General features: G+C 39.3%; 1 protein-coding gene across 3 annotated transcripts in view; it reads right to left on the bottom strand.

Annotated features, from left to right (window-relative positions):
* Nucleotides 1-246: 246 nt before the first annotated feature.
* The window catches only part of LOC122862816 (centrosomal protein of 128 kDa-like), a 43,717-nt gene continuing 19,868 nt past the window's right edge, over nucleotides 247-24,095 (bottom strand). For all 3 annotated transcript variants that reach the window (XM_044168527.1, XM_044168525.1, XM_044168526.1), the window contains 8 exons: nucleotides 20,141-20,200; nucleotides 17,980-18,172; nucleotides 13,197-13,246; nucleotides 11,977-12,000; nucleotides 8,057-8,134; nucleotides 7,534-7,647; nucleotides 2,961-3,072; nucleotides 247-1,076 (listed from right to left, as the gene is read on the bottom strand). In XM_044168527.1, the coding sequence (XP_044024462.1) occupies nucleotides 1,003-1,076; nucleotides 2,961-3,072; nucleotides 7,534-7,647; nucleotides 8,057-8,134; nucleotides 11,977-12,000; nucleotides 13,197-13,246; nucleotides 17,980-18,172; nucleotides 20,141-20,200 (705 nt within the window). In that variant the 3' untranslated portion in view covers nucleotides 247-1,002. The remainder of the gene's footprint in view (nucleotides 1,077-2,960; nucleotides 3,073-7,533; nucleotides 7,648-8,056; nucleotides 8,135-11,976; nucleotides 12,001-13,196; nucleotides 13,247-17,979; nucleotides 18,173-20,140; nucleotides 20,201-24,095) is intronic.

Genomic DNA, 24,095 nt, shown 5'->3' with positions numbered 1-24,095 from the left:
CAAGATTATGTACAACTTTGAGAAATGTTTACACAGCAGGTACTGTGTTTATGCCATTTGAATTTGAGCAGTAAATTAAAAGAGGACATATAGCTCATGTGGTTTTGGGTTCTTCTCTGTGATGAAGGATTTTAGCAAAAAGCATAAGACATACCAGTGGGAGTAGCCGGAGTCTCTCGGCTGCTGCGAAGCAAACACTTTACTCTGAAATGAAGGGGACATCAAGTGCGCTTATAAAACCAGACATTTAGTTCCGCGGGGATTTATTCATAGTGCATATACTTACTTCGTATTTCATAAAAAATAGACATCTATTTGTGCTTATTTTTTCGTTTTACAAATATAAACTGCATGGAACAAAAATAGAAAGTCGTAAAGAAAATCGGTCAATACATTTAAAGGTGGAAAAACAATAGATTTGTCACATTTCATTTTCATGATGAAGACAACACAGCATGTCAGTAAAAAAAACTATTGTTCAAAAGGCACCAGTGTTTTGTTTGTGTAGAGTTATACTGAATAATTTCCGCACAAACACATTGACATGATAATAAGAGTACAGATTGGTCATAAGGTAAACAATATTTAAACCAGCTGTTGAGCAGTTAAAATGTCTGAACAATGCCAAGAAATGTAACAGTGAAACTATTTTGGTTTAAACCTTTTTCAAATCCATTAAATACATTCAATGCAGGTTCTTATAAATAACATTTAAATACTTTACAGTATATCCTCCTTTACTGTGTCTAAACTTATATCTCATCCTTCAAAGTGTTTCTCAGAGTTTGCTGTGAAACCTCACAGTCTTACCCTTCTGCTCTTGAGCACCTTTAGTGATTGCCTGGCTGAGGTAGTCGAGGAGAATTAGTGTTGAGTGCAAGGCCTCCTAGTACAGTCAAGTTGTTCTTTGTTCTGGATGAGCACCAGGCAGGTAGAATCAGCTGTAAGCACCGTGTGTTTGGGTTTGTAGAGATACAGATAAAAGGTTCACTTGAGGTTGAACTAATCTGTGAGGGGTTTTGCCCCGTTGACTGTGGAGTCATCCAAGTCTGAACTGGTCAGGCGTTTGTGAGGAGCTGTGGCAGTTGTAGAAAGGAAAGAGGGAAGGAAGGCGAGAGAAAAACAATTATATTCACTGTCTATCACCCAGTCACAAGCCTAAATGTTAGAGTACTATATTCCATTGCAAGTAAATGATTAGCACTACCTGTTACTGCCAAAGTAGTCACGAATACATGTGATAATTGTATTGTATATTAACACTAGTGTTAAAAAACCATAGATTTGTTTTGGCCACCATAATTCTTGGAGGTAAGACAGACACAAAGCCACAGAAAGTACGCTCCTCTCACACTGTGCCAAATATCTGTAAGCAGCTTAGGAAAGTGCTACAAGTGACTTTGGCTATGAGCCACTGGCAGTGATACTTCCAGAGCACTGATGGAAAGTTTGAGCTCTAGGTGCCATGTTGAAATACTGAATGGAAAAGCTTTATAATGATATACTGTACTGTGGAATTCAGCAGCACTGAAACAAATAATAATAATAATAATAATAATAATAAACTTTATAGAGCACAATCAAAACAAAGTACAAAGTGCTTCACAGAGAGAGAAATAAAGTACCACAGTGAATGGTAAAATACATGAAGAGCAAAAACAAAATAAGAGATAATAACAATAAATTAAAAACCAATAAAATAAACAGACAGTTCAGGTAAAATCAGGATATGCGTTCCAATGAAAATGCATTTTGAGAATTTTGCATTTTAAAAGAAGACATTGACTCAGACAACCTAATTTCTTCAGGCAGGTCGTTCCAGAGACTCGGGGCCCTGATAGCCAAAGCTCTGCCTCCCTTTGTTTTCATCCTGAACCCAGAAACAGACAGGAGACCCCTGCCCGAAGATCTCAAACTACGTGAAGGTTCATAAGGGATTAAAAGGTCTAAAATATCATCTGGAGCCAAGTCATGAAGAGCCTTAAAAGTAATCAATAAGATCTTAAAATCAATCCTAAACCAAACAGGGAGCCAATGTAAAGATGCTGAAACAGGTGTGATGTGATCGTACCTCTTCGTCCTGGTTAAAAGCCCAGCTGCTGAATTCTGTACAGTCTGCAGTTGTTTCAAAGTTTTTTGATTAAGACAAGTAGCAGGCTGTTACAATAATCAAGGCGTGAGGAGATAAAAGCATGCACAACAGTTTCGGCATCACTGAGATTTAAAATAGATTGAATTTTTGCAATATTTCTGAGGTGATAAAAACTTGATTGGCCAAGCTTAGTGAAATGTTGCTCAAACCATATATTGCTATCAAACAGGACACCAAGATTTCTTGCAACAGGCTTGATATGTTGTGACAGTTAGCCAGTAGATGGCAGTATTTGTTTTGTGATATGTTGGGGCCCAATAACAAAGATTTCTGTTTTATTTGAGTTGAGCTGAAGAAAATTTTATCGACATCCAGTTTTTATGTCAGACAGGCAGTCCCGCAGAGAACTCAGCATACTAAGGTCAGTGGGCTTGACTGGGAGGTACAACTGTGTGTCATCTGCATAGCAATGAAAAGAAATACGATGTCTACGGATGACATCACCCAAGGGGAGCATATGTAGGGAGAAATTCCCAGTTACAATATCCATTTCCCTAAGCACACCCACTTGACTGAAAAATATTAAGAAATTAACACAAGGTGGAAGAAGTATAATAAAATGTTTAAAAAAAGAAAAAGTGAATTGATAATCATTATTATCTTGCTAAATAACCTGGGTTTTCATTTTATCCATCCAGCCTTTGTGTGCAGACTTGTGATGCTGTAGTACAAAACATTTAAAATTACTGGTATACATTTCTAAATTATCTAGCAATGCAGAGATGCAGAAAAACATGACTACCATCAAACCAGCCAATAGTTAAGCTGTCGGAGCACAGGTTTTTAGCTTCAGTATATAAATACTCACACAGTGTGTCAGATCTTAGCGAGCTGCTAAGGAATGTGCTGGGGCCTTTAATGGAGGAAGAAAGAGCAGCAGCCAGTCTAAGGCTCCTGGAAGTGGTGTCCAGCTTCTCATCCTGGAAGACAGGAGGACACTGTAACTAACGAGACTAAAAGTCTGCAGCCATGGTAGCAGCACTGTGAGGCTGTAATGCATGTTACACACCTGAAAAAAATGTGTGAAAAATGTAAAGAAAAGTTGATCATTTTTAGATCTTTAGCAATAGTGGATATAGCCTGAGGGTGGCGCCAGCATACACCATGACATTTTGTACAGTTATAGTCCACAGAGGATAAAGCCAAATGACTGTGGTGATCCTCTGACTTTTCTTGTAGCACTTCATCTAGCGCCATTATCACTCCAAAATTTGAATTTGTCCAATACTTTGGTTCATGACAAAATACCTGCAAAACTAATTACACTCCCATCAGCCTCAGCTGTGCTTTGTGTTTAGTCCTACTTAGCAAACGTCAACTAAGATGGTGAACATGGTAAACATTACACCTGCTCAATATCAGCATGTTAGCATTGTCACTGTGAGCATGTTTCCATGCTGGTATTACAATTTAGCTCACAGCACCACTGGCATGGCTGTAGTGCCCATTCAGACCGACACAGTGACGGGGGTCAAACCTGCGTTGTGGGTCTATCAGAATGGGGTCAACGCATGTCAGCCAACCCTCCTTAACGAGGGTTGGACACGGGTTGGAGGCTGCATGGCTTTGGTGACCTGGCGTTGCTACCAGGAATGGAAATAAATTCAATGATACTGACGTTTAAACATCATTTAACTGACTTGCAGAAAAAGAGAGAGAGAGAGAGAGAGAGAGAGAGAGAGAGAGAGAGAAATAGAGCGAGAAATAGACCACCTAGGTCAAGAGAAGAAGCTGCATATGGACAGACAGAGAGGTGAATGTGAAACTTAACCTTTATCTGGCAATAATGGATGTAATTCAGTGTAACTCTCAGATTTATCAGTGATGTGTATGGATCTACGCTGCAGATTAGAGTCTCTGCTGACAGTGAGAAGCAGGGTGACAGCTGTGTCATGAGTGGGTCCAACGCTGAGCAGACCCGCATAATATGCACATCTGGTATCTGAAAGGCTTTAGTTTTGTTTACCCACACACAATCATGAAATTTTATTTGAAGATGAATTGTCATACATTATATACACTATTAAAGTATAAGCCAAATACCGTATTTTCTCAAATAAAAGCCGGGTCGCAAATAATATCTGGGGTGTGGTCGCCACAAACAAATAAAGGCATATCCCAAATACAGGCCGGGTGGGGGTGGGGTGTGGAACAAAGGTGAATAAACTCCTGGTGCCTGTTACATAATGTACATGCCAACTAAGCATAATGTACATTTCCATCACTTGAATTTAATAAATTCAATATAACCATGCTATTTTCAACTCTAATTACTCATCTTTATGTCTTCCATCCATCCATCCATTTTCATGCGGGTATGGAGCCTATCAGTGACTCTAGGCATGTACACCCTGGACAGTGGTTCGCAGGGCTAACACAGACACAGACAAGGACAGATTACTCATCTTTATGTCTGTCTTTATGGGAGGAAGCCGGAGAACCGGAGAGAACCCACGGTAACACGGGGAGGACATGCAGACTCCACTCAGAGAGAAAATGAATGTCCGCTCTTTATGTCTTCTTTATCTTTATTACTCAAAAATGAATGTCCGATTTCAGTCACTGCAGGTGAATGTGTGTTAATGTCCCAGCCAAACTGTATTTTGTAGTAACATACAAGTGCCACAAGATGACAATAGCCACATTTGAGGTACCATATGGGAAGCGTGCAAGTCACTGAATTTTTCATAGCACGGTCTTGCAAATATTTCACAATAAAAGACTTGCTAGGAAATTAAGCGATTCTGTCCACTGAAAAGCTAGAGGGCTTTTAATTTAAATCGAATACAGGAAGTGTTGAGCTTGTATTAACAGCATAATGCAGTAACAGATCAGCAGATCAGAAAACAAGAAGGCTTCATACTAAAATATGACCAAATCTACTTATCAGAGGGAATTAGAAATAAAGTGCTGCATAACCTGCTTCAAATAAACCTCTCACTCTACTGCACATAGATTTATTTTAAATAGCTTGTTCTGGGTCAAAAGTGGTTCAAGTAATTAATGTAGAAGGATGCTTGATTTTATTTTCAAAAGTTAATTTGCAATGGGGTACACACATTGGAAAAAGCCATGTTTCCATTCAAGTATTTTTATGCAAAGTATCTAATTATAAAAGCTGGATGGAAGCGACAAAATGCAACAAAACTTCCACAATATCCCTATAAAGGTTTTACACTCGCTTGAGGTGTTTTCCCCCCCTCTTGTTCTTAAAGACTGCGACAGATAGGCGCTGGAAACACGTTTGTCGAATAAATAATGATGCCGTGAATATTACATGACAGATCAACTGTTTGGTCCGATTACATTGGACAACAATTCTAAATTGGGTTTAGTCATACTGAAATTAAGCAGCAAAGAATTGTCTGTAAATGATCTCCAGCATAACTTTCCCCAGAACTGTCAAAAGCACTGCTGCACCCTTAGGGGAGATTCTCTGCTATAAATAAAGAGACCCGTTATTGGCACCACTCAGAAAGCAAGAAATATGGTCTTGTATGAGGTAAAACAAATGTACCTGCCCATTAGCAGTAAGGTCTACACAGCCAAGCTCTTTTTTTCCATGCTTTTTTGCTGACATTGGAACCTTGTACTCAGGTAGACAGTTTATGTGTCGCAACCCAAGCTGATGGAAACGCACCTAATTCGCATTCTATTTGTTGTGACATTTCCAACACTGGCTTAAAATTCTCGAATCTAATGATTGTGGAAAATGATTGCTGTCAACTCAAATAATCGTGATAAGGAGATCATGAAATAACTGCAACAGGCCTACCCACACATGACCATGATGGTAAATAACTTCATTCAGTATGCAAACTGCAATGGAAAAATTGATGTGAGCTGGTCTACTTAGAAGAAGAAGACTTCAGGAGACTCTGGATGTCTTACACAGCAATGTTTAATGAAGCTCAGCCGAGGAGACAGTGAAACCCAGTGCAGTGCCAAAACCAAGTCTGAAGATCTCTTCCTGTTCCACAATATTTAGCCCCTTACTGGACATATAGTGTCTACCATGTTTCCCTTACAAGGTTAGGAACCTTTAGCCTAAACATGTATGTATTCCTATAATTCTATACTAATTTAATAATATTAACACTACAATTACTATTTTACTATTTAAAAAAAAAATAAAATTCTACGTGGTCTAACCTGTCTAAATTTCACAATGTAAAATTAACTGTACAACCATAAATGTTAACAGCTCTGTATAAGGTATGTCTTACAGTAATGCACTTTACAGAGCACATAGACTACACAAAATCAAATAAAATTTCAAGCAAATACAATGAGTTGTGGGCCAAGTTTGGCTTTCCACAAAATGCTTGTTTGGACATCCCAAGTGCTCTACAGAATGATAAAATATTCTGTTTGGGAAGTGAGTAATTTGAGTTACTCTGTGAACTGCGTGCACCTGTGTATGATAATGGCTTCTTTTACAGACCTTTATTTGCCTGTAAACATGCAGACAAAAGTGTCCCAGCCTGAACAGATTTCTCTTAGTATTTTGTGATTCTGTTGCAAGACACCGCCAAGTCACTGCTGTCTCTTGAAGTTTGACACATATTACAGAATTATTTTAGCCCATATGTATAGATCCTGTAATGACAGGACAAGCATTGACCCAAAAATAATCCTGTCTGAACACAGTTTTAGAAGCTGACTATTGCATTTGGTGTAGAAGCTGTTTGTTGTTGTTGGCATTGCTGACTCTGATCAAGATGGAAGTCTTGTGAAGACATTCCATCCATCCTTTTTCCTTAAACAAACCCCGGGTGGGCAGCAGCTATTAAACTAATGCAATCGCCACTTATCGTTCATCACGGGAGTCATTTGGCAAACCAACGGGGTAATCTGGCAGATTAAAACCATTTAAAAAGTGACTGTAAGGCTGTTTAGGGGAGGTTGCAAACTGCTGATGGCAATCAGCTGTCAACAATGATGTCTTGATGGCTCCCTTGACTGCTTTATAACACAGAAGATGACTGTAGCAATTAACAGTGACTGGTAAAATTCAGGTTTTGTCTGAGTGTACATTTGTGCCATTGCTTGAGCTTGTCCCACTCTGTCCAAGATGCATTACCAGCATGTGAAATTATTCATTTATTCATGCAAGTTGCAAATTAGGTGCGGTGCACACATTGGTACTGGTGTGGGCGAACTAGACTCATAAATGGCTCTCAAAGTCAGGCTATCCTTATCCAAACGGCTGCTGTTTGAACAAAGCACTGCAATTAGTGACAGAAATAGAAAAAGTGTGGGTTGTTGTTCGGAGTACAGGCTCTTGTAAGGCATTATAAAGCTCATTTTTCTAGAGTACAGAATTGCAACTGTCTGTGTGTGTGTGTGTGTGTGTGTGTGTGTGTGTGTGTGTGTCATACTCTGTACTCTTGGATTTTGCGTTTGGACTCGTCCAGCTGGTGCTGTAGGTCCCAGACGATCTCTTTGTATTTGGTGTAGTGCTGCTCTACCATATCCCTCTGCCGCTGTGACTCCTGAAGGCACAAAATGGAGGATGTGTCATTATAACCAACCAGACAAAAAACAGACAAAACCTCCTTAACCAGGCCAACAGGACAAAAGCCTGAACATCTAAATAGTTTTAAGCCTTGCATATAGTAGAAGAACAAGACTGAAATGAATGCACAACATTGATTAATTGGATAAATGTGATAATACAGCGCTGTAACATGCCATGTAACATACCATGTAATGCCATTACAAGGCTATTCCTTAGTGGTTTTCTGCATGGTGTTTATTTGATGTGTCTTAATGTTTACATGTTTTTCTGCAGCTAAGGTTGGTAGTTTGAGGGAAAGAAAATGAGGCTGATCTAAGAACATCTTAACCACTGTGTTTTATTACAAAAAAACAAAAACAAAAAATGGCTTTAAGTGAACCCACCTCCAAATCTTTGAAATTCTCCATCAGACATTGTTTCTCTGGAATTGACTCCAAGTGGTCCAGGGCTACTCTTGTGTTCTGGAAACCACACACAAACACACACAAAATCAGTTAATTTACACTGCAATATTAGTTTCTAGGTTTGTCTGACATTCATATTTAGCCATTTAAATCTGCAACAACTACAAACATGACTAACTGTAAAGAGATTTAACTGAGAAATCAATACAATATCTGCAACAAAATAATGCGCGTGGAAGAGATTCTTTGAATGAGTAAAAAAATTTTACTTTTAAGAAGGATATGCAGGAGACTGTAGCTCACAGCACTGAGACCACACATTTAGTGTAGTGACTTTCATTATATTCGTTCTGTTATTTTAAAAACAAAGAAATCAAATAGAAAGACTGTCAAAATCAGAAATTACAATGTAAGGGGCAAACAGCAGAAAGCACTACAATGCAACAGCTAAATAGCAAATGGAAAATTATCCACGGGTGAATACTGGAGCTACATCTCAATTCCCTTAATTGTCTCCTACTTTCTCTCATGTCTTTTCCTCGTTCCTCAGCACTTAAGACCAAGGAAAAGATGAAAGAAAGAGAAGCGAGGAAGGAATAATCGATGAAACACACATTTAGTGAAGTGAGACGTTCCCAGTCAAGGGTCATCTGAAACGATGATTACTGATGACGGCTGCACAGCTGGATCAGCTGCCAGTGGGCTTTAACTGCTCTGTGGTGGCTACTGATGCCTTTGTATTTGCAGAGATAATGGGATGTAGTACCCAAATAACAAGGGTGCACAGCTGATACTGTTAGCACTGTTATGTATTATTTATGTCCTCCCACATGAAAAAACAGAATGTGAAATATTAGACTGCATATAAAATATATTGTCCCTTAAAATAAACTATATGATAAGCAGTGTTGTGCAAGTTACTGAAATATAGTAATTAGTAACTAGCTACTTCTCTCAAAAATAATTTAATTACTTTACCAATTACTGCATATAAAAGTAATTAGTTACTACAGAAAGTAACTTTTGTGTTACTTTTAAATGTCTGCTTCACTTCTCTTATTAATGTACACAGTTGCACGCTTTTGGAGAAACGCAACCCGAGGTCATGCTGTGGTGGCCAATCAGGTGATCAGACTGGTCAAACTGCTCACAGTCACCCGAAACATCACTGAAACTAGGCGCTATCCAGGCAGAGTTCATGGACCAAACTATGATACTCTGCCAATTGAGTCCTGGCTTGGTATATTTAGTGTACCCAGCTTGATGTCTGTGTCTGGCTTACAGTCTATGCTGAAAAATAGCAACACCAAGAAGCTTCCCTTGGTTTGTGTTCATTTGTTTGAGAGAGAGAGAGAGAGAGAGAGAGAGAGAGAGAGAGAGAGAGAGAGAGAGAGCGGTGGTCAAGCAACCCATAGAGTGAATAAGGAGAGGGAGCGCTGGTAGTGAGAAAGCTGGTGAATCAGAGAAATAAAACGCTGTTTTCTAATTGTTTCACAATCAAATCAAATAAAGTACAAATATTGTGAAGATTAAATTAAATTAAAAAAATTAAACCCGGCGATTAATCACTGCAACGCCTGCTTTGGTCTGAATGAAGCGGTCGGGTGACGTTAGATCATAAACCGGAAAACCAGGGAATAGGCTGGGTTTGTCTGCTTTCCCTGCAGTTGTCCACTATTTTCAGGTAAGCCAAAAGTAACGAGTAGCAAGTCCATTTAAATTTCAGTAATTGTAATTGCGTTATTGAAAAAGTAATTAGTTACATGTCAAGTTACTGCCAAAAGTAGTGAAATTACTGTAATTACCCTGTAATGCGTTACGCCCAACACTGATAAGCATTCACACATATGCACAACAAATCTATATTTAGACTGTGTACAGATCAACCAAAAAGTACATTTGTAAATATATTATTTAATATGCGCAGACATTTAATCTACAATGTTGTCACTGCAAAAAATGTCACCGACTTTGAATGGTAGAGAATTGAAAAAAATCTATTTCAATATATTTCAAGGTAAAAATATAAGTTGTGTTTTCCTGTATGTTCCACAACATTTTAAAGGTACCCTGTTGAGCCACAATATTTTTAATGAATACTAGTAATGCTACGGAGCGATGTTTTTACGAGTGGGTCCTCGTTTTGTTTGTATCAAAATTCTTGCCGCTGTTTTCATGCTATTCTATTGGTGTTTTTGAAAAAATGGCTTTGCAAATGCTTTACATGCGTTTTTGGTGCGAAACACAGAATGTAAAAGTAACTTGTTTGTTTCTAAGAAAATTCCACAGGGCACCCTTAATACAAGAGGTCGCCTCCTCCTAGCTCTGAAAATCCACCATATGTAGCATATTTAGCTTTATTGATAAATTGCAGATTAATTGGAATATACTGAGGATATGGATTAACGGTGGGAAAAGTAGATTATGCTGCAGGGGAAGTTTCTATGAGCCTTTTGTGGCCGTGACTCTGGGTCACCGTGGGTTTTCATTGTAACTGTTTTGAATCTAAGCTCATTACAGCTGCCATCCTCATCATCAGTGTAAGATACACTTTACAGCCACCTTACAAGCCTACAGGGGGTGAGTATTTTATACTCGAAAGACAGATTTTTTTTATATTAATATTTCGGCGTTTTTTCCTTTTACTGGACAGTGACAGTGTGAGAGACAGAAAAACAGAAAACATGGAGAGAGAGAGAGAGAGAGAGAGAGAGAGAGAGAGAGAGAGAGAGAGAGAGAGAATGAGGTATGATAGATAACAAAGGTTTATGGCTGAAATCAAATCGGGAATGTTGTAGTTATATAGTACAGGGACCCAAAAGATAGATTTTTAATGGAGTATTCTTTTAACATATAACTCCTCTAATAACAGCTCTGGGCAATATTAGTGCTTGTTTTCTGCTCCCAATCAGTGTGTCTCAAAATGGTATTGCTGGGAATGCAGTCCATACAAACATTTTCTATGGTTTCTATTATATTCACAACTGCTGTAGAATGAATTAAAAATGGTGTACTCAAGCCTACATGGTAACAGACATGATGTCATACCGCCTGGTCAATTCAAAAGCTAATTGAGGACTTTTGTTACAACACACTCAATCACACGCAATCTTTGATTAAGTAACTACTCTTGCACACCATTTTATTCATCCCTCCACTGTATGTTTCAATAGCCTTCCCATTCCCATTCAGATGGAGCATTTAAGCATCAAAAGAACTGGTTGTTACAAGGCGTCACGCTGATTGCTACACTGAATGGCACACAGACATACAAGTAAGACTCGCTGGTTGATCCCCACCACCCGGGCAGAGTGGAAGATGGGTCGATGCATTCTGTCGCTGTGTTGTTGCGGTAAGTGGAATTATTTTACTTGATAGTGGTCGGAGGTATTTCGTCTTCTTTCTCAGGACAGCTTACTGAAGGCTGAAGTGGTCAACCGTGCTGCATAATTGTGATGGACGATTTATTTTTTAAGAGAGTAAAAAGCACTTGGGTCAACATAACCTTTCAGTAGTGCTAAGTAATTTCGGGCTGACATCTAATAGCTGATAAAGGATGTTAGTGGTGAACGTTAACAGTTTGGACAGGGGGGCCAATTGTCAGTATAGCTCAGTTCTTAACCCCATCAGAAAGACTTATGATGATTAACAGAGGTCTGAGCCTTGACTAAAACAATTATTTCTAACCATGTGTTAGCCTCTATGGGTTGCTAAACAAACATAGCCTTAAGTAAACCTGCCTACACAGCTGCATCGAATCATGCTGAAAGTCAACATGACTTCTAGTTTAACAACTCCAGGGCACTTCATAACGCCAAGTTTTCTAAACCTGAATATACAGCACATACCAATTTTCTTTTACTGTATTCATTACTTTGATTAAAGAAATCAAGCATTACCATCTCCAGATCCAATACACGATCCTGTAAAGACACACAAAAACAGCAATATTACCATGCATATAAAAATACAGTAAGAACCAATACCAAAGTAAGATTTAAACTAACAAAATGAGCTGCATGGTGAGTCCAAGTAACTGCTGAAATGGTAGCAGAGAGAAAGCTAGTGTGTGTCTGGGAGAATAGTGACAGAAGAGAGGAATAGAGTGTTCCAACAAATAGGTAACAAGGGAAGGAAATGCAGGGGCTAGGAAGAGTCTGTGGCACACAACAGGCTTCTTATCACACACACATAAAGACAAACCGTTCTCGCTGCTCATCCAGCTCCTGACTGATGTTCCCTCTCTAACGATGCATAAGTGATGCTATGCCTCTTATCTGCCACTCAAACACACACCTGCTCTTCCCCACAACCAGCTGCCTCTCCCCATCCGCCTGTAATGTGTTGATGGTTTGTACTTTCTTTTTCTCAGCCCACCCCCCAATTTTTATTTTTATTTTTTTCTTACTCGTCTACGTCCCTCACTCTACATCTCTCTCTCCTCATCCTTCATAATTAAAAGCTCGGCTGGGTCTGAGAGGGCTGATTAATTACACACGAGCTCTGGCAGGTGCCATCATGCAGCCGCAGATGGGACCCCGGTATCCAACACAAACACATGCACGTTCACAGAGGTACAAACACACGTTTGGAAAGAATGAATGATTAGCAGACATTTTAGTTTGTGCCTGTGTGTGTGAGTATGTGTTTCGCTGTTTAATGGTGAGTAAAGGGCCGGTGAGGCGCTGGGGGCCAGTCCAATCCAGACTAGGTGAGTTGGTGGCCTGCCAAGTGTAGATGCTGCGGTATTGACAGAGACAAGGCCTCTGGTGGCTTTTAAACTCCAAGGCCTTGTGTCTGCAGTAATTAGCTACTTGTCCAAGCAAGGCTGCAAGGAGTCTGTCAGGCCCACGGCTGTGTACTAATGTTTGTAGCACTGCATCACAGAACTCAGAAGGCTGAAGCCCAGCAGTTATTAAAAAACAGCCCAACAGATATGCAAAAAAGAATTTGGAGGCAATGTAATGTAGAAACAAAAATAGTACCAGCTGTCACTTTTTGGCAACATAGTTGAAATTAGGCCAGCTGGATATTACAAATCTACTATTTGGGGTGCAGATTTACAGACACAAATGAACAGACAAACAGATAAGGATTAATAAAAACATGTAATGCTAACCTGAAGGCTCCTCATTTCTTCCTCCTTCCTGCGACTCCTCTCCAACAGCTCTGAAAGAAATGTTGCTTTTGATGAGTTGAGTTGAGATGTCGATTCCCTGACCCAGTGTCAAAGTATTGGCCTTGGAGCCAATCAAGGCATTTGTTGACTTTATTCTCCATCTACAGCATGTGATTTGATCTTAGTTAAAACAATACCAAAACATTAGCAAATAAGGAGTACTTTGGGTGGTTGAGGAAGCTGTGGCAGCAAACGATGCTGCCATGAGTGTATCAGCAGAGTAATAGTGAGAAGAGTGATTGGAAGGTACTAGTTAGCTGGTAGCCAAGCAGCTGATGAATGAGCCAGTCACTGTGAAGCAGGAATGAAACAGCTGATGCCAAACAGCTAATGCAAGTACAAAGTGAGTGATCTACCTGCTGTGCACTGACTAAAAAGACTTTAGGTTAAGCTAGTTTAGCAATTTATTTGAAGTGTACCAATGAAATTCTGTGTCTATTGTACCTTTAATTTGTGCCAAATTACACGATTCTTTCCTGGAAACTTCCTAAGAAATGATTAGGAATTTAAGCAAAATTAAACATTACCCAGGATTTTTCTTTTTTCTTAATGCAAAGCTATTCAATTGTCAAGCATATCTTACCTAAAATTGTTGCAGTTGTATTGAGTAGGAAATGTGAATGATAAGTCCTGATTTAGTATCATCAAAAATTCAATATTAATGACTTGGATCAGAATTCAGGGGCAGAACAACTTAACTGGGACAGACACACAACACAACCAGGACATCCCACAGTGAACAGTTTTACCAATTTCAATCAATGGCATATGGAATACTATACTCAGTATACTCAGTCACTAAACCTCCCAGCATACCAGAGAGAGAAAAAAAAACCCTGTGTTTTGGTTATGTGATGAATGCTGCACATCACAATATGTTAGACTGTTTCAAACACAGTTTGCTGCTAGTGGATTATTTTTACCCAAACAGGTGGAGGAACGACAAACTCTGCTTGTGTTTGTTATTGATTGCAACACCAAATTGCTTTTAATTACAATCACTGGTGGTTTGCTTAATGAGGTGTTCATTTTGTGGAATAACTGATTTAATTTAGCAATAGAGTTTTATTAAGCAAATTCCAAAATATTTACCCAAGTTTACTCTGCGTGGCATTATGCCAAGCAGAATAAGCTTTGTGCTAACTGTTTTAATAAAATGGTGGCAAAATATTTATGGGAATAATAAAAAGAAAGAAAATGTTCAAACACATTTTATTTTTATTAATCATTATGAAATATAATCATAAGTAAGTATTATTCTTCCAATAACTAATACTTATTATGCCAACTTTGGTGTTGATTTTGGATTAATATATTGTTTACATTAACTGTTGCACCATTTATGACAGCTTCAAACATGACTGCCAATAAGCACTGAGAATCAGAAACAATTCTTTCATAATGTGAGAAGCTCTCCACTGACACTTACACAGTAACATGCTGTGACACTTTTTTTGAAAGCATACGGCCTAACAGTCTATATAAATGTGCCTGCAAACTTGGGACGCATACTTACTCTCATAGGGTGTTCCCAAGTTCAATATCCAATTACCTGGGGATGACTGAATCTCCACCTCCTCAAGCATGTGTGCATGTAAACAAATATATATCTGACTACACTGGCCAACACACTTGACTTAAATACTCAGCTTAACTTAACTACTGAGATGAGCAGACAAGATATACGGAATATAATTCTCATAAGAATACAACTTCCAGTTTGATAATATAAAAGGCAGAAAAATAAGAATCAGTTGTGATGGGGACAGGTAAATATAGACACTTTATTTAGTATTTTCCACACTGCATGGCTGAGTGTATTGTTGCAAATGCACCATGTCATTACTGCTCATAATAATGTATGTAATCATGCATGATAGGGATTTGTAAGTCTTGTCTTGCTTTGCAATAACAAGAGCATCGCTGAGCAACCACATTACTGAGAAGCCACATTCAAAGCACAGTTGATAAAATCTTAATTTGCACGCCTTCAATTCAAATAACCAGATCTTGTAGCTGTTGTAGCACACAGATAACTTCTATGTCTAGTTAGTAAAGAGTCCATATCAGTGCTTCTGCCTGCATAAAAAACAGACAAGGCTACTTCTATCAAATGGCTGATTGGGTCCCAAGATAGAGTGAACTGTATTTCCGAAGTGGTGAAGATGACGCTGGATCATCAGATGGCTTATCTGAATGGTGCAATGCTACCACTATAGCCAAAAAACAGAGTGAAATTACAGGCAGATCAATCGGCCGCCGATCATTATTGGCCCGATATTCAGTGAAAATATGCAATCGCGAGAACGGGATTAATGCTTTCTAGTTGCCGATCGTGAAAACAGATCGATGACGCAAAAAAACTTGAGCCAATTCTTAGCTGAGTTGGAGTCATTAGCCCCCTTTACACAGGCAAGGATTATTGCGCCGCAATTCCACCTTGCCATTCTGTATAAAACGTACAAACACGTAATGGGGGGCCATTGTTGTTCCGCCTTTGAGCCGGCAGCGGAGGTAGTCACAGAGCCAAATTGATGTCTGTGTAAAAAGGGTGAGCCGGAAGGACGGGACACGCGTTTGCGTAGTGAGTGTGTGGTTGAGCGAGAGAGAGAAAGAGAGCGGCAGAGAGTGACAGTGAATGCGAGAGGTGCAGAGGAAAAGGTGAGCAGTGAAGTTGTCAATCTGGCAGTAAATGTACATTGCAGGTTACAGTTTGTCAGTGACTAAAGTCTGCAGCTTCTCAAGACCAAAGTAAAGCTCCCGTGTGTTATTTCCCCAACTGCTGGAATAGTGTCGCTATGGCGATCAGATCCAGTTGAGGAGGTACTATCTGCAGTGGAAAACAAAGTAGAGGTACTAACATGCATGCTAACTAACCTAAAGGAGCACTTCACCCCCAAAATGATTTGTATATCAATTACTCACCCCATGCTGCCTTGCCTTCCTGAAGATTTTTTTTCTTAGCATGCTAATGCCTCCACGTGAATGTAGAATGAATCCAAAACACGCTATCCAGACTTGTTGAATTGATTGTGCTCCCATTTTAAAAATAGCAAAACTATATCAAAACATCAGTTTTAAAACTCTCACACAACTTGTGCAGTATAATCCAAGTCTCATTTATCTAGTCGTATGCTCAACACTTCCAAAAAAGGTCTTAAATCTCCCTGTTCATGTCTAACTATCCCTCTCTCTGTGGTCTCACTGTGTCTTTTAACTCTCTTTGTCTCTGTTAATGGAACACAAATTAGGCCCATTTCCCTGTATGTGTGTTCTTCCTCTGGCAGTTACAGCTCATTAGGAGAAATTCTGTCAAAAATGGGACTTGGGACGAGAAAAACAAGTCCATTTCCCATAGAAGTCTCAAAGTTCGCACACATTAAGATGCTTTCTCAAACATTTATAATCATAAACAGACAGGCCCATGTGCACGGTCTAAAAAACAATGCCCCAGATACACAGGCACAGACAGCCATTTCAACAAGCATCCATTACAATACAACACACAAAAACCCCTCAGTGACAAAAACACTTCAGTAATATGCAGACATTGAATTGGTTATTGCTTTTAATGACGGTGTGATTAAATGGAAATGAGAGAGGAAGAAAACAGGAAGTCAGGGTCTGACTAGGCTGTATCAATCAAAAGGACTATTGGTCCAACAGCCAAGAAATAACTACATTCTCATTAAGAGCTTGCTATGGTATTATATATTATATAATATTTACGCTGTTTCACCATCGTAAATTTAACAGACATAGACAACCGAAGGATTTCTCGCCCTATGATTTTTTAAATCACGCATAAGCTGCCTAATAAAGAACACAGAGCCTAATTAGTCTCTCATGATGCTGTGTTGGGACATTTTATATAGCGTTGGTAAGTGACTCACTGTCATGCTTTGATGGCGTACCACTGTTTATGCGAGAAAAACACCACACACCATACCCACAAATCATACACTGCACTCTGACTTGCTTCCTGAGCGTGAGTGAAATGGCCGTTAAGTAGGGTTGGGCGATATGACGGTATATACCGTGCAACGATAAAAATGTGTCCACCTGTAGAGATTTGACGATACTGTCTCCACCGCGGGAGCTATCCCTTATTGCTTCTGCTATATATTCGGGGCAGGCTATGTAGTAAATCAGAGCTGGATTCTCGCGTGATCTCACAAATCCAGCTGCCTCGCAAGGTATCGTGATTTGGGCAGCAGGACTGCTTACCACGTTCTCACGTGACATGAGAGCGACAGTTGGTGGGGTTAATGCACCTCTAAGCTGGTTTGCCAACCACTGCATAAGAAGAGAGTGACAAGAAAACATGGAGGAAGAGAGTGAAATTGTAAATATAGAGCAGGAGGCATCCCAGCCAACCCAAGATGAGGGCGAAGAACCTGTTGCTAAAAAGGGGTGCGACTTCTGTCGTGTGGACACGGTTTGGTTTTAGAAAATCCAACACCGAACAGAAAACTGTACAACTGTCTTATGTGAGGCAGTTGTTTTTGTTTGTATGTAAGTTCCAAATAAAAGAAGAAAATAATCAAAAGTGATGAAGTACGGTATGGTTATTTTAAACCATTTCTTAATTGAATTTACAGAACAATTTCTGTATCATGATATATACTGTAAAGTGATCTACATCTACTGTGCCAGAAGATTTTGGCCTTATCGCCCACTCCTAACGTGAAGGTATTATTCTGATTAAAAACTGTTTGTGTACCTCTCTTTTCAGTGCTGAGGGAGTGCAGCAGCTTCTCCTGTTGGTCCAGGCGCTGCAGGAGAGCCGTCTGCTCTGAGTCCCGGCTCTGCCTGAGGGCCTTCAACTGATCCCTGGTCTGTTGATGCTGCTTCCTTAAGCGCTGTTCTCTTGCGTTACACTCCCGCACCTCCTCACACAGCCAGCGTAGCTTGGTCTGGTTGGTTAAAAAAATAAAAAAAATAAAAAACACAAAGTCAATGCACAATTGTTTTTGATAGGGGTGAAGTAGGATGGGCTTTGCGGGTTTTTATAGTAAAGGTTTTATTCTGTTTTATCACTATCCATCAAGATTCTCAGGTAATGTAGGATGTTGGCCATAGGGGTTGTGCAATACGTCGCCATTGTCAGAAGGTGTGTATGTGTATGTGCAAACTGTTACATGGAAGCTGTGTGTTGTTGAGATGTTGATGGGGTTTTTTTTTTTATTGTGCAGTATGTATGATTTTATCTTCTGTGGAACTGCAGGATGGAGTCCAGAACAAATTTCCCTACAGGGACATTAAAGTATATCTTATCGTATTCAAACTGTAAGAGCATTGGGAAATCACCCACATAAGTTTTTAAGACTAAGGTCACAGTTCCTACCTTGACACCCTGCATTTCAGACTCATTTCTTATAATAACAATGATTTTCCTTACGGGACCATAAATACAGTACTGTGCTCCAATTGGTTTTCTGATGTAGAAGTCTGCACACTAATCAAAGCAAAGGACATCACATAGGAACTTAATTAAGTCACCAAAACTGTCCAGTATAAGAAAATCACGAGAGAATCCTGTTTTCTTGAAGCCAAATCCTTTCATAAAAATGTAAAATTTACATCTTAACTCATCTTCTGCTTAAAAGGCTTTTTGCTCCAGTATTGTTCAAGTTGCAAGTTTACAATCCTCTTGAAATCTCTTTGAACACAATAGATAGTCTATCATTATTTTGTCATTTTGAATTTGTCAATTGCATTAAACTCGAGTTCAGAAAAGAGCACAGCCAAAATATGTGTGATAAAAGCTCAGAGATAATACAGTGGCCCAGTTAAAGTACTGTAGAGCACGCTGTCAATGCAACAGGTAATGTAAATACATTTACGGTTAAATGGGAATTCTAACTGTCCTCTGTAAGCCTGTAAATCATACCTAGATTTTACTAACATAAAAACTGCTAACCAGGTAGCTAATTATCTCTCATTCTCTAGTGTTTTCTTCTTGTAAATACACAGTGCTCTGAAAGCATTTCTGACAGGATATATACATTATGGTGATAAACACTATGAATTATGCACACACATTTCAACACAGTTTCATGCATCACCACCACAGCCATAATTACATGTTACTTTTGTACAGTCTGCATTGCAATACAAAATAGGAACTGATTTGTCTTGGAAAAAAAGCCAGGAGGCAACTATTATTGCAAAAGAGAAGAAGATAACAGTAAGAAGGCAACACATTAAATAAAAACTTTATCTCATAATTTCATCAATTAAAAGCGCCTCACTAAAGCAGAACATCATGTTAACCATGATGCTGGCTTAGAGGAAAACAAACCAGTGAAATAATGTACTATGACTGAACTTCTAAGAGTAGTGCAATTGACAATTGTCCTTGCCCTTATGATTATTCTGGGAAGACATTCTGTCACAAGTCCCTGAACTTGAGAACTTTGGGGGGAGTTTTTCCTAGTAGTTACCCTTATGTAGGGTCTAAGGATAGAGGGTGCTGAATGCTGTACGCATTGTAAAGTCCCTTGAGGCAAATTGTGATTTGTGATATTGGGCTATATAAATAAAATTGACTTGACCACAAATCAGTGCTTAGCTGTGGAAAGTGGTTTCTTCAACGACAAATCATCTTTTTCTGGTATGGTAAATGTCGGTTTTAAACAAGCAAAAATACAACCATATGTGGTTGGTACAATAGTTTGCAAGGACCAAATCATTTATTACATACTGTATATTCTATGCTATTGTCTTTTATTAATCTTCTATATAGTGTAGGCCTGATAATGAGCATGATGTTCATGGTAACAGGGTCACATGCTTAATCTTGTGTTTTCTCAATTATATAACTGATTATTTAGAAAAATCCCTTGTAAGGAAGGCAGCACTGTTGCATGTAATAATCATACCTTTGTCTCAGCTAGCCAGTGGTGGGGGTCTTTCACTAATCCAGGTTTCTGGGAGATCGCCTGTTAAAATAGAACAGAGATTAATGCAAATGTGAGCTTTGCTGCCTTTGTTAGCGTGCATTACAAAAAATTCTGTTCCTAAAGTCTACAATGGAAAGGAGTGCAAATCTAAGAGATTTTGTAGTTGGGAATTTATGGATGTAAATTGTCTAAATAGACACAAATATATATGAAGAGACATCATAGGAGTTATAGAATGTAAAAATAAAAAACAGAAATAGTGATTGAAAATGTGGATGGACAAACAATAAAAATAAGAACGGCCTCCTGTCAAGCCCTCAACTTTTGTGAAGAAGGGCTTCTGCCAACTTAAATTGGTGTGCGTGTGTGTTAAACAGCCTATGACATTGGGCACACTGGTGCATGCACACACACCTACACATAGAGGTTGTGTGTGTGTGTGTCATAAAAATTAGCTCAGGGAGTATGTTCCATCCTTCCCAGACAAGCTTGTCAGCCTCAGCAATACAAACTGACTGTCTGCCAACTCCTAATGATTGCTCACACACACACACACACACACACACACACACACACACACACACACACAAAAACACGCTCTTTAGACAAAAGGACACAGATAAACACAGTCACATAACTAGATGGCACTCAGTTGAGAGCACACCTACAACACTATGCAACTGTTGACATGTGCCAGCTCCACATGTGAGACATGAATGTGAGTATTTCATGACAATCCATCCAATAGTTATTGAGACATTTCACTCAAAATTACAAATGTCAACCTCATGGTGGCGCTAGAAAAGTAAGAGGATCACCAAAGTCATTAGAATTCATCATTTGGGAACCATGAATGTCTGTACCAGATTTCATGGCAATCCATCCAATATTTGTTGAGATACTTCAGTCTGGACCAAAGTGACCAATTGCCATTGCCATCCAAATTCTCTGTTTGAAGTTACATTCCTATTAGATGAAAGTCGCATGTTCCTATGGAATATATGAAAAATAAATAATTTCTTCTGTGCCCCATGAACAAACCATTCCAATGTGTTTTCTGCAAATCCATTCATCGTGAGACATTCTGCCACCCTGCTAACACACAGACAGAGCAAAACCATAACTCCCACCCTTCTACGTAAGTAAAAACAAAATGCTAGACATAACAAACACAAATTCACATGTACAAACTCACACACAGCCATGAACAAAGTCAACCAAAAAGTACAACCGTTTTTTTCAAGCACACCCTTGTGGCAAGGTGTTTACGCATGATCAACAGACATGAAAAGCGCACAGCAGGATTTTTTTGGACCCTTTCTGTCCTGTGCCATGGCAAACAACATCGTCACTGCACATGGTGTCAAGCTACTTTTTCAAGCTGTCACTCAAAACCAGATCCAAGTCTAACGAATTTCCCAAGTTGTTGTCACGGCAGCTCAAAGTAAGGCAATGAAGTACTGCTGTGCAGAGGTCCCCGTCTCGGGGAGTGTACAACCGCATGGCAGAGCGTGTGACTATGTGGGAGGATAAAACATGCCTCTATGCCTCTTCCTCTCTATACTCTTTCCCAAACCATCAAAGGCAGCTCTGCGCAGTAGCAGACAAAAAGGAGGTGAAACTGTTGAAAAACTGAACAAGTAGGCTGGGAGTTGAAAGTGCTGTCTGTGGGGTTGAAGTGAAAGAAATGCCACTATTTTCTCAGCAGCTCTGCCGTGGAATCCAAGAGTCTGCCACTGCTAATTTAAATGTGTGACTGCGTGGTTTATATGTCTCTTTCAGAATGTGAGTAAATCTGTGACTGTGTGTCTTTGGTTACAGTTTGTTTGTTTCACCTCCCGCTGAGAAAACAGTGAAGATGGCAAAGTTTAGACAGAAGCAAAAGGCGAAGGTGTTAAGACAAACAGCAAGTGGAAAGGACACAGCAAGATGTTTTTATAGAGATTACCACTGTGGCATTTCTCTTCATTAAACAGTTTCAAGTGAAGAGAGACAGAGGAGATTGTAGAGAAAGAAACAAAAAATGACAAATTTCCCAGGATGGATTCAAACACAGAACTTTGCAGATGCATGGTGTGCACTCACTTGAGCCAGCTGAGCCCAAAGGAAGAAGAAGATGTGGACAGGAAGTAGGGCACAAGTGAGAGAAGATAGAGAGGGACAGGGAAGTGTAACCCAAGAGGTGGTAGCCCACAAGGTTTACCATTCAAGGCTAAAAAAACACTTGTCAAACAAATTTTGACATTAAAGTGTATGTTCTAGACTTGTAGTGCATGACGTGTATATTAGCTTTTTGGTTTACTTGAAAGTTGTCTTAGCATTGTTCTGCTATGAAAGCAGTTTCACTGATTTAAGATCTTGCTTGGCTACTGATTTATCAACTGCCAATATACAGTAAACTCCCAGTCTCTCGGGAGCGTACAGCGCACTACCCCAATTAAGTTTTCCCTAACTTTCAACGCAGCGCTACACTGTCTTACAGCTTCTTGCATTGTTGCTTCTAAAGAGAAAAAAGGAGGGTACCATGAGGTAACTGAAACCTAATACACCCATTAACTGTTAATGATTCCCCTCATTAGGCCAATCACTAGCGAGTTTGACTTCTTTTCAACATGACAGATTACAGATGAGGTGAGGCGTTGGCTCGCATGTCTGGCTGCAGCACTGCTGGACCAGATTGGGAAATCTATATGAGCAGATAAGAGCTGGCTGGGTTCATTAGCCTGGAGCAGTAGAGGAAAACTAGCTTCAAGCATGTAGAGGGGAGTAAGTGTGTGTGCCATGCGTTTATTAGAGTATAAGTGTGTTGTTCCAGTAGGCAATATGTGTAAAACATCAGCGGTTGTCAGTGGAACTGTAGAAACCTTACTGTACATAACAGGCTTTACTGTGTCATGCATATAATCTAACATCTACCAAACCTGGGTGTGTGTGGTTGTATAGTGTGTGTGCACTGTATATTCAGAGGTATTATTTTACCTTAACATAACTGTGCAGACTACCAATACTTGGATGATAATTCTACTAAATTATATCGTTCTTGAATGAGTATATCTGCAATAGTTGAAAAGTTTAATTAACTTTTTACTAACAGAACTATTGTAACAGAAAACTTTGTTTTAGACGTCTTTTTTGTCCCATTACAAAGCCACTAATAAGGACAGGAGGAGAAAAAAGCTCCATACCACATACAAACAAGCAGCAAAACAGGATTCATCAGAACGAAGCACGATTATCTCATGTGTATTAGTCATGTGGAAAATGATTTTCAGGTCAAATGTACTGTAAACTACACCTGTGAGTAAACAGATACATCTATAAAATGATTTACATTTACAGAAGGCTTAACTCCATAAAACAGCATAACATTTCTTAGATCAGGTACCACAGCACTTGTACTAATTGTTAACTATAATACAAATAAGAACTGTAATTCTTTTTTTGTACACACAGAAACATACAAAACACACTCTCGTACGTAAACTTATCTTTCTACAAGAAGCAGCTTTTACTGTTTTGGTTCTCTGGCACACACAGATACTGAATGGTTGAGTTTCACCGCTCTCATCAAACTTCCCATGTACTGTAAAACTGTAAGCAGCCATTTTCAGCACACAATTTAAATTTTTAGCATGTTACTTGCCCAGCATGAACTGACAAAAAGCTGAAGTAAACAAGGGACTGGTATGGAAAGTCGACCATCTAGCAAACTAAAGATCCAAATACTTTTCTCAGGACTTGGTGGACCATCAGAGCTAAATGGCAAGTCAATATTGGACCAATATTGGACAACTGCAATGGGATGCTCATGCTGCTCTGTGTCTGCTGGGTGTGTAAATAGGCAGTTGTTTGCTAACATGTTCATTAACAAGCCGATGGTTTATCAGCATTGTGTTTCTGTGAGTGTGTTTCGGAGGCTCTCTGCCCCATAGTG

The sequence above is a fragment of the Siniperca chuatsi genome, linkage group LG16 (assembly GCF_020085105.1).
Source record: "Siniperca chuatsi isolate FFG_IHB_CAS linkage group LG16, ASM2008510v1, whole genome shotgun sequence".
Taxonomy (NCBI): domain Eukaryota; kingdom Metazoa; phylum Chordata; class Actinopteri; order Centrarchiformes; family Sinipercidae; genus Siniperca; species Siniperca chuatsi.
This window is presented reverse-complemented; position numbering and strand designations above follow the sequence as displayed.